Raw genomic sequence first — 10,427 nt, forward strand, 5'->3', positions numbered from 1 at the left:
GGGTGACCCACCTGGTGATGCTGTTGCAGGTGGGTGACCCACCTGGTGATGCAGCTGAAGGTGGGTGACCCACTTAGTGATGCAGCTGTAGGTGTGTGACCCCACCTGGTGATGCAGCTGAAGGTTTGGGACCCACCTGGTGATGCAGCGGCAGGTGTGAGACCCACCTCGTGATGCAGCTGCAGGTGGGTGACCCACTTAGTGGTGCAGCTGCAGGTGTGGGACCACCTGGTGATGCTGCTGTAGGTGGGTGACCCACTTGGTGATGCTGTTGCAGGTGGGTGACCCACCTGCTGATGCTGTTGCATGTGCGTGACCCAACTTGTGATGCAGCTGCAGATGTGCGACCCGCCTGGTGATGTAGCTGCAGGTGTCGGACCCACTTAGTGATGCAGCTGCAAGTAGGTGACCCACCTGGTGATGCAGCTGCAGGTGTGGGACCCACCTGGTGATGCTGCTGCTGGTGTGGGTCCTACCTGGTGATGCAGCTGCAGGTGGGTGACCCACTTATTGATGCAGCTGTAAGTGTGGGACCCACCTAGTGATGCAGCTGCAGGTGGGTGACCCACCTGGTGATGCAGCTGCAGGTGTGGGACCCACCTGGTGATGCTGCTGCTGCAAGTGTGGGTCCCACCTGGTGATGCAGCTGCAGGTGAGTGAACCACCTGGTGATGCACCTGCAGGTGTGGAACCCTCCTGGTGGTGCAGTTGCAGGTGGGTGAATCACCTGGTAATGCACCTGCAGGTGTGGGACCCACCTGGTGATGCTGCTGCAGGTGGGTGACCCACCTGGCGATACAGCTGTAGCTGGGTGACAAACCTGATGATGCAGCTGCAGGTGGGTGACCCACCTGGTGATGTTGCTGCAGGTGTGGGACCCACCTGGTGAAGCTGCTGCAGGTGGGTGACCCACTTGGTGATGCTGCTGCAGGTGGGTGACCCACCTTGTAATGCAGCTGCATATGAGGAACCCACCTGGTGATGCAGCTGCAGGTGTGGGACCCACCTGGTGATGCAGCTGCAGGTGGTTGACCCACCTGGTGATGCAGCTGCAGGTGGGTGACCCACATAGTGATGCTGCTGAAGGTGTGGGAACCACCTGGTGATGCTGCTGCAGGTGTGGGACCCACCTGGTGAGGCAGCTGCAGGTGGTTGACCCACCTGGTGATGCAGCTGCAGGTATGGGACCCACCTGGTGATGCAGTTGCAGGTGGGTAACCCACCTGGTAATTCAACTACAGGTGTGCTACCCACCCGGTGATGTTGCTGCATGTGTGTGACCCACCTGGTGATGATGCTGCAGGTGTGGGACCCACCTGGTGATGCTGCTGCAGGTGTGGGACCCACCTGGTGATGCAGCTGCAGGTTAGTGACCCACCTGGTGATGCTGCTACAGGTCGGGTGACCCACCTGGTGATGCAGCTGCAGGTGGGTAACCCACTTGGTGATGCTGCCGCAGGTGGGTGACCCACCTGGTGATGCAGCTGCAGGTGTGGGACCCACCTGATAATGAAGCTGCAGGTGTGCGATCCACCTGGTGATGCAGCTGTAACTGGGTGACCTACCTGGTGATGCAGCTGCAGATGCGTGACCCAGCTGGTGATGCTGCTACAGGTGGGTGACCCAGCTGGTGATGCTGCTGCAGGTGGGTGATTCACCTAGTGATGCAGCTGCAGTTAGGTGACCCACCTGGTGATGCTGCTGCAGGTGTGGGACCCACCTGGTGATGCTGCTGCAGCTGGGTGACCCACCTGGTGATGCAGCTACTGGTGGGTAACCCACCTGGTGATGCTGCTGCAGGTGGGTGAGTCACCTGGTGATGCAGCTGCAGGTGGTTGACCTACCTGGTGGTGCTGCTGCAGGTGTGGGACCCACCTGGTGATGCTGTTGCAGGTGGGTGACCCACCTGGTGACGCTGCTGCAGGTGGGTGACCCAACTGGTGATGCAGCTGCAGGTGAGTGACCCACCTGGTGATGCAGCTGCAGGTGTGAAACCCTCCTGATGATGCAGTTGCAGGTGGGTAACCCACCTGGTGATGCAGATGCAGGTAGGTGACCCAACTGGTGATGCTGCTGCAGGTGGGTGACCCACCTGGTGGTGCAGCTGCAGATAGGTGACCCAACTGGTGTTGCTGCTGCAGGTTGGGTGACCCAACTGGTGATGCAGCTGCAGATAGGTGACCCACCAGGTGATGCAGCTGCAGATAGGTGACCCACCTGCTGATGAAGCTGCAGGTGCCTGACCCACCTGGTGATGCTGCTGCAGGTGTGGGATCCACCTGTTGATGCTGCTGCAGCTGTGTTACCCACCTGGTGATTCAGCTGCTGGTGGTTGACTCAACTGGTGATGCTGCTGCAGGTTGGTGACCCATCTAGTGCTGCTGCTGCAGGTGCGTGACCCACCTTGTGATGCAGCTGCAGGTGGGTGACCCACATAGTGATGCAGCTGCAGGTGTGGGACCCACCTGGTGAGGCAGCCGCAGGTGGGTGACCCACATGGTGATGCTGCTGCAGGTGTGGGACCCACCTGGTGATGCTGCTTCGGGTGTGGGACCCACCTGGTGAGGCAGCCGAAGGTGGTTGGCCCACCTGGTGATGCAGGTGCAGGTGGGTGACCCACCTGGTGATGCAGCTGTAGCTGGGTGACCCACCTTGGACTGTTGCTGCAGGTGGGTGACCCAGCATGTGATGCTGCTACAGGTGGGTGACACCACATGGTGATGCAGCTGCAGGTGGGTGACCCACATGGTGATGCTGCTGCAGGTGTGGGACCCACCTGGTGATGCTGATGTAGGTGTGGGACCCACTTGGTGAGGCAGCTACAGGCGGGTGACCCACCTGGTGATGCTTCTGCAGGTGTGGGATCCACCTGGTGATACTGCTGCAGGTGGGTGACCTACCTGGTGATGCTGCCGCAGGTGGGTGACCCACCTGGTGATGCAGCTGCATTTGGGTGACCCACCTGGTGATGTAGCTGCAGGTGTGGGACCCACCTGGTGATTCAGTGGCAGGTAGGTGACCCACTTATTGATACAGCTGCAGGTGTGGGACCCATCTGGTGATGCTGCTGCAGGTGGGTGACCCACCAGGTGATGCAGCTGTAGCTGGGAGACCCACCTGGTGATGTAACTGCAGGTGCGTAACCCAGCTGGTGATGCAACTGCAGGTGCGTAACCCAGCTGGTGATGCTGCTGCAGGTGTGGACCCACCTGGTGATGCTGCTGCAGGTGGGTGAACCACTTGGTGATGCAGCTGCAGGTGGGTGACCTACCTGGTGACGCTGCTGCATGTGGGTGACCCACTTGGTGATGCTGCTACAGTTGGGTGACCCACATGGTGATGCAGCTGCAGGTGGGTGACCCACCTGGTGATGCTGCTGCGGCTGGGTGACCCACCTGGTGATGCAGCTGCAGGTGGGTGACCCACCTGGTGATGCTGCTGCAGGTGTGGGATCCACCTGGTGATGCTGCTGCATTTGAGGGCCCTACCTGGTGATGCTGTTGCAGGTGGGTGACCCACCTGGTGTTGCTGATGCAGGTGGGTGACCCACCTGGTGATGCAGATGCATGTAGTTGACCCAACTGGTGATGCTACTGCAGGTGGGTGACCCACCTGGTGATGCTGATTCAGGTGAGTGTCATTCATGGTGAAGCTAATGCAGCTGGGTGACCCACTTGGTGATGAAGATGCAGGTGGCTGACCCACCTGGTGATGTTTCTGCAGGTGTGGGATCCACCTGTTGATGCTGCTGTAGCTGGGGTACCCACCTGGTGATGCAGCTGCAGGTGGGTGACTCAACTGGTGATGCTGCTTCAGGTGGGTGACCCATCTGGTGATGCTGCTTCAGGTTGGTGACCCATCTGGTGATGCTGCTGCAGGTGGGTGACCCACCTGTTGATGCAGCTGCAGGTGGTTGACCCACCTGGTGATGCAGCTGCAGGTGGGTGACCCATCTGGTGATGCTGCTTCAGGTTGGTGACCCACCTGTTGATGCAGCTGCAGGTGGTTGACCCACCTGGTGATGCAGCTGCAGGTGGGTGACCCACATGGTGATGCAGCTGCAGGTGGTTGACCCACCTGGTGATGCAGCTGCAGGTGGGTGACCCACATAGTGATGCAGCTGCAGGTGGGTGACCCACATGGTGATGCTGCTGCAGGTGGGTGACCCACCTTTTGATGCAGCTGCAGGTGGTTGACCCACCTGGTAATGCTGCTGCAGGTGGGTGACCCACCTGTTGATGCAGCTGCAGGTGGTTGACCCACCTGGTGATGCAGCTGCAGGTGGGTGGCCCACATGGTGATGCAGCTGCAGGTGGGTGACCCACATGGTGATGCTGCTGCAGGTGTGGGACCCACCTGGTGAGGCAAATGCAGGTGGTTGACCCACCTGGTTATGCAGCTGCAGGTGGTTGACCAACCTGGTGATGCAGCTGCAGGTGTGGGACCCACCTGGTAATGCAGCTGCAGGTGTTGGACCCATCTGGTGATGCAGCTGCATGTGTGTGACCCACCTGGTGATGCTGCTGCACGTGTGGGACCAGCCTGGTGATGCAGCTGCAGGTGGGGTGACCCACCTGGTGATGGTGCTACAGGTGGGGTGACCCACCTGTTGATGCCGTCGCAGGTGGGTGACCCACCTGGTAATGCAGCTGCAGGTGTGGTACCCACCCGGTGATGCTGCTGCATGTATGGGACCCACCTGGTGATGCAGCTGCAGTTGGGTGACCCACCTGGTGATGCTGCTGCAGTTGGGTGACCCACCTTGTGATGCTTCTGCAGGTGGTTGACCCACCTGGTGATGCAGCTGCAGGTGGGTGACCCAACTGGTGATGCTGCTGCAGGTGGGTGACCCACCTGGTGATGCTGCTCAGCCGGGTGACCCACCTGATGATGCAGCTGAAAGTGTGGGACCCACCTGGTGATGCAGTTGCATGTGGGTGACCCTCCTGGGGATGAAGCTGTAACTGGGTGACCCACCTGGTGATGAAGCTGCAGGTTGGGTGACCCAGCTGGTGATGAAACTGCAGGTGTGAGACCCACCTGGTGATGCTGCTGCAGCTGGGTGACCCGCCTGGTGTTGCAGCTGCAGGTGTGGGACCCACCTGGTGATGCAGCTGCAGGTGTGAGACCCACCTGGTGATGCAGGTGCAGGTGGGTGACCCACCTATTCATGCAGCTGCAAGTGTGGGACCCACCTGGTGATGCAGCTGCAGGTGTGGGATCCACCTGGTGATGCAGCTGCAGGTGGGTGACCTACCTGGTGATGCAGCTGCAGGTGGGTGACCCACCTGGTGATGCAGCTGTAGCTGGGTGACCCACCTGGTGATGCTGCTGCAGGTGCGTGACCCACTTGGTGATGCTGCTGCAGGTGTGGGACCCACCTGGTGATGCTGCTGCAGCTGGGTGACCCACCTGGTGATGCAGCTGCAGGTGCCTGACCCACCTGGTGATGCTGCTGTAGGTGGGTGACCCACCTGGTGAATGCTGCTGCAGGTGAGTGACCCACCTGGTGATGCTGCTACAGCTGGGTGACCCACCTGCTTATGAAGCTGCAGGTGGGTGACCCACTTGGGTGATGCAGCTGAAGGTTTGGGACCCACCTGGTGATGCAACTGCACGTGTGAGACCCACCTGGTGATGCAGCTGCGGGTGGGTGACCCACTTAGTGATGCAGCTGCAGGTGTGGGACCACCTGGTGATGCAGCTGCAGGCGGGTGACCCACCTGATGATGCTGCTGCAGGTGTGGACCAACCTGGTGATGCTGCAGCAGGTGTGTGATCCTCCTGGTGATGCTGCTGCAGGTGGGTTACCGATATGATGATGCTACTGCCGTGGATGACCCACTTGGTGATGCTGCTGCAGGTGGGTGACCCACCTGGTGATGCTGCTGCACGTTGTTGACCCACCTGGTAATGCAACTGCAGGTGTGCGACCCACCTGGTGAGGTAGCTGCATGTGTGGGACCCACTTGGTGATGCAGTTGCAGGTAGGTGACCCACTTATTGATGCAGCTGCAGGTGTGGGACCCACCTAGTGATGCAGCTGTAGGAGGGTGACCCACCTGGTGATGCAGCTGCAGGTGGGACCAACCTGGTGATGCATCTGCAGGTGTGGGACCCACCTGGTGGTGCAGTTGCAGGTGGGTGACCCACCTGGTAATGCAGCTGCAGGTGTGGGAACCACTTGGTGATGGCGCTGCAGGTGGGTGACCCACCTGATGATGCCGCTCTAGCTGAGTCACCCAACTGGTGATGCAGCTGCAGGTGGGTGACCCACCTGGTGATGCTGCTGCAGGTGGGTGACCCACCTGGTGATGCTGCTGCAGGTGGGTGACACACCTGGTGATGCAGCTGCATGTGTGTGACCCACCTGGTGATGCTGCTGCAGGTGTGGGACCCACCTGGTGATGCAGGTGAAGGTGGGTGACCCACCTATTCATGCAGCTGCAAGTGTGGGACCCACCTGGTGATGCAGCTGCAGGTGTGGGATCCACCTGGTGATGCAGCTGCAGGTGGGTGACCTACCTGGTGATGCAGCTGCAGGTGGGTGACCCACCTGGTGATGCAGCTGTAGCTGAGTTACCCACCTGGTGATGCTGCTGCAGGTGCGTGACCCACTTGGTGATGCTGCTGCAGGTGTGGGACCCACCTGGTGATGCTGCTGCAGCTGGGTGACCCACCCGGTGATGCAGCTGCAGGTGGGTGACCCACCTGGTGATGCTGCTGGCGGTGGGTGACCCACCTGGTGATGCAGCTGCAGGTGGGTGACCCACCTGGTGATGCTGCTGCACGTGGGTGACCCACCTGGTGATGCTGCTGCAGGTGGGTGACACACCGGGTGATGCACCTGCATGTGTGTGACGCACCTGGTGATGCTGCTGCAGGTGTGGGACCCACCTGGTGATGCTGCTGCAGGTGGGTGACCCACCGGGTGATGCTGCTGCAGGTGGGTGACCCACCTGGTGATGCAGCTGCATTTGGGTGACCCACCTAGTGATGCAGCTGCAGGTGTGGTCCCACCTGGTAATGCAGCTGCAGTTGCGCGACCCACCTGGTGATGCAGTTGCAGGTGGGTGACCCACTTGTTGATGCAGCTGCAGGTGTGGGACCCACCTGGTGATGCTGCTGCAGGTGGGTGACCCACCTGGTGATGCAGCTGCAGGTGGGTGACCCACCTGGTGATGCATCTGTAGCTGGGTGACCCACCTGGTGATGCAGCTGCAGGTGCGTGACCCACCTGCTGATGCTGCTGCAGGTGTGGGACCCACCTGGTGATGCTGGTACAGCTGGGTGACCCATTTGGTGATGCAGCTGCAGGTGGTTGACCCACCCGGTGATGCTGCTGCAGGTGGGTGACCCACCTGGTGATGCTGCTTCAGGTGTGGGACCCACTTGGTGATGCTCCTGCAGCTGGGTGACCCGCGTGGTGATGCAGCTGCAGGTGGGTGACCCACCTAGTGATGCAGCTGCAGGAGGGTGACCCACCCGGTAATGCAGCTGCAGGTGTGGGATAAACCTGGTGATGTTGCTGCAGGTGGGTGACCCACCTGGTGATGCTACTGCAGCTGCGTGACCCACCTGGTGATGAAGCTGCAAGTGGCTGACCCACCTGCTGATGCTGCTGCAGGTGTGGGATCCACATGTTGATGCTGCTGCAGCTGGGTTGCCCACCTGGTGATGCAGATGCGGGTGGGTGACCCACCTGGTATGGGTGCCTGCTGAATGGTACCAGGCGGTCACCTAACATCCTCAAAGTACCATTAGTTGACACCGGGAGGTCACCTGCCATCGACACGGTCCCCGTACTTGCCACCAAAAGTTCACCACCCCTTATAAAATAGTTCCAAGGATGCAAAGGAACAATGTAAATGTTTACTGCCTTTAGCAACAGTTGTGGATACCCAAAACCCAAACTGGCTTAGAGGAAACAATAATATCCCAGCCTCTCTCTTGTTTATGCTTTGACAAACAACAATTATTACAATGTAAATGTTTGCAAACATAACGTGTTGATACAACACACAATGTAAGATGCTTATACAACATACAATATAGAGGGCTTATACAACATACAATATAGAGGGCTAATACAACATACAATATAATTTGCTGATACAACATATATATATATATATATATATATATATATATATATATATATATATATATATATATATATATATATATATATATATATATATATATATATATATATATATAATAGAAGGGAGTACCACCTCTAGCTGGAAGGGGGACCCATAGCCTCGGAGGAAACCACGCATAACGCATTAGAGGGAATGTTTAGATCCCCTCCAATACAGTTTCTGTGTGCTTTTCTCCTACCACCCCCTTCCTTTTTTATTTTTGTGCTTTATTATTCATTTGATGGTTACAAGATATACATGGGTTGATACAAAAATAATAATGCAAAAAGGTGCTTAAAGGTTATGGATCTCTTGAAAAACACAACAATGGGAAACATTGATGAATGTCACAGACGGGTTCGATCATTGTTGCAAGTCAAACACTTCTTCGAATTCCTCTGAAGTTGGACTAGTGCCCAAGACGCAACAGGCATTTCCTCTCTGAATCACAACACTGAGGCGCTGGAACAAGAAACTTTTTGCTCTCTGGTCTTTTGTAGCGCTGATCAATTTGTCCCCCAATTCCTTCAGGAACTTCAATGCACATTTTCCCCACGAACCGAGGGTCTCCGAGCCGATCGGAACAAAGCTGTAGCAGTGTGCTAGACCTCTGTATTTAATAATTTTCTGCGATTCCCTGAAAGAAGCAGCACCACCGCTTTCACGTGTGCTGTAGTGGAGGTAGGTACTGGCCAGTGTGGCAGCGCACGTGTAGTCCCATACCACTTCCTTACCATCCTTCCAAGGTAGCAAGGTGACCCCATCAGGGCGCTTCTGAGGGTCGTTAGGTCTGGATAAGTGTGGTTCTCTTTGTGCTGGGCAGCGGGCTGTGGCGAGGCTCCTCTTGATGATGTCGTTGACTTCTTCATGTCTTGCAATTTTACCCTGTGATTTACGACATGCCAGACCATGACGACCATATTGGTCTGCCATCGCAGTTCCGCAGATGCACCTATGTTCGGTGAGGATGGGGGCGGCAAGGCGAAGGGCAACTCCTATGCGGAGAGCGTCATGACTGAGGCGAGTTCCCAGGGCTGCATTGGGCACAGCAAATAAAAAATCCCCGGCGTGGGGTGCTGTTACCGCTAGGAGGCGGGCTTTGTTTTCAGCATCAGCGTTGTCAATCATTGCTGTGACAGTCTTTTCCATTATGGGGCTATCCCAGTGGGCCTGCTTGTGGTCTTTTGGGACTTGTGGTCGGGGTTGAGGGTGTGCAATGGTGTCCCATTGTCTGGCTGCTTCGATGAACGTTTGATCATGAGTTCCCGCTGTCTCTCTCATACGCTCTGGTAGAATCTGCCCTACCAATTCGTTGGCTGCTGTACATGAGGATAAGAATGCTGGAAGTGCTACCTCAGTTGCCTTTCGTATGCCTATCCCTCCAAATCTCACTGGTAGTGTTGCTTGGTCCCACTGACTGTCATCTAAATCTAGGTTGAGCGCCTTCCTGAATATTGACCTGAGGAGCTCATCATATTGATGTAGAAGTGGGTTGCCAAAAGTTGGTGCACACCTTAAGAAGTATGTTAGCCTGGGCAAGGTAAGGCACTTTGTGAGAAGGTAGAGGGCATCGTGGGAGTCCAAGTCCTCAATTCTCTCTTCCATCCTCTTTAGGTCTCTAAACTTTTCGTCAAGGACTGCAGCAATGGCATTGTGGCCCAGAGGTGCTCCGAGTTGTGTGCTGTCGGTAGTGTGCTGTAGTGTATAGTAGTGTGCTGTGTGCGAGTAGTGTGCTGTCGGTATATATATATATATATATATATATATATATATATATATATATATATATATATATATATATATATATATATATATATATATATATATATATATATATATATATATATATATATATATATCGTACCTAATAACCAGAACGTACTTATCAGCCTACTATTCAAGGCCCGATTTGCCTAATAAGCCAAGTTTTCATGAATTAATGTTTTTTCGACTACCTAACCTACCTAACCTAACCTAACCTAACTTTTTCTGCTACCTAACCGAACCTAACCTATGAAGATAGGTTAGGTTAGGTTAGGTAGGGTTGGTTAGGTTCGGTCATATATCTACGTTAATTTTAACTCCATTAAAAAAAAATTGACCTCATACATAATGAAATGGGTAGCTTTATCATTTCGTAAGAAAAAAACTAGAGAAAACATATTAATTCATGAAAACTTGGCTTATTAGGCAAATCGGGCCTTGAATAGTAGGCTGATAAGTGCGTTCTGGCTACTAGGTACGACATATATATATATATATATATATATATATATATATATA

General features: G+C 55.4%; 1 protein-coding gene across 1 annotated transcript; it reads right to left on the bottom strand.

The window, feature by feature from the left end:
* Positions 1 to 3,652: 3,652 nt before the first annotated feature.
* Positions 3,653 to 7,789, bottom strand: LOC138371587 (uncharacterized protein DKFZp434B061-like). Its single transcript, XM_069336472.1, has 5 exons — positions 7,579 to 7,789; positions 6,526 to 7,435; positions 5,289 to 5,796; positions 4,171 to 5,133; positions 3,653 to 3,934 (listed from the first exon to the last, which is right to left on the bottom strand). The coding sequence occupies exons 1-5, from the start codon at positions 7,787 to 7,789 to the stop codon at positions 3,653 to 3,655; spliced, it is 2,874 nt and encodes a 957-aa protein (XP_069192573.1).
* Positions 7,790 to 10,427: the final 2,638 nt, after the last annotated feature.

Source organism: Procambarus clarkii, chromosome 36, assembly GCF_040958095.1.
Source record: "Procambarus clarkii isolate CNS0578487 chromosome 36, FALCON_Pclarkii_2.0, whole genome shotgun sequence".
Lineage (NCBI taxonomy): Eukaryota > Metazoa > Arthropoda > Malacostraca > Decapoda > Cambaridae > Procambarus > Procambarus clarkii.

Excerpts from the sequence above, each read along its gene's own strand:
- LOC138371587 (XM_069336472.1), bottom strand. The coding sequence starts at position 7,789 with ATGGCAGGTGACCTCCCGGTGTCAACTAATGGTACTTTGAGGATGTTA. Across the intron at positions 5,797-6,525 it reads ACCTGCAGCTGCATCACCAG|CAGCATCACCAGGAGGATCA; the intron begins GTAGGTCACCCA and ends ACCCACCTGCAG. Across the intron at positions 3,935-4,170 it reads ACCTGCAGCTGCATCAAAAG|CTGCATCACCAGGTGGGTCA; the intron begins GTGGGTCACCCA and ends ACCCACCTGCAG.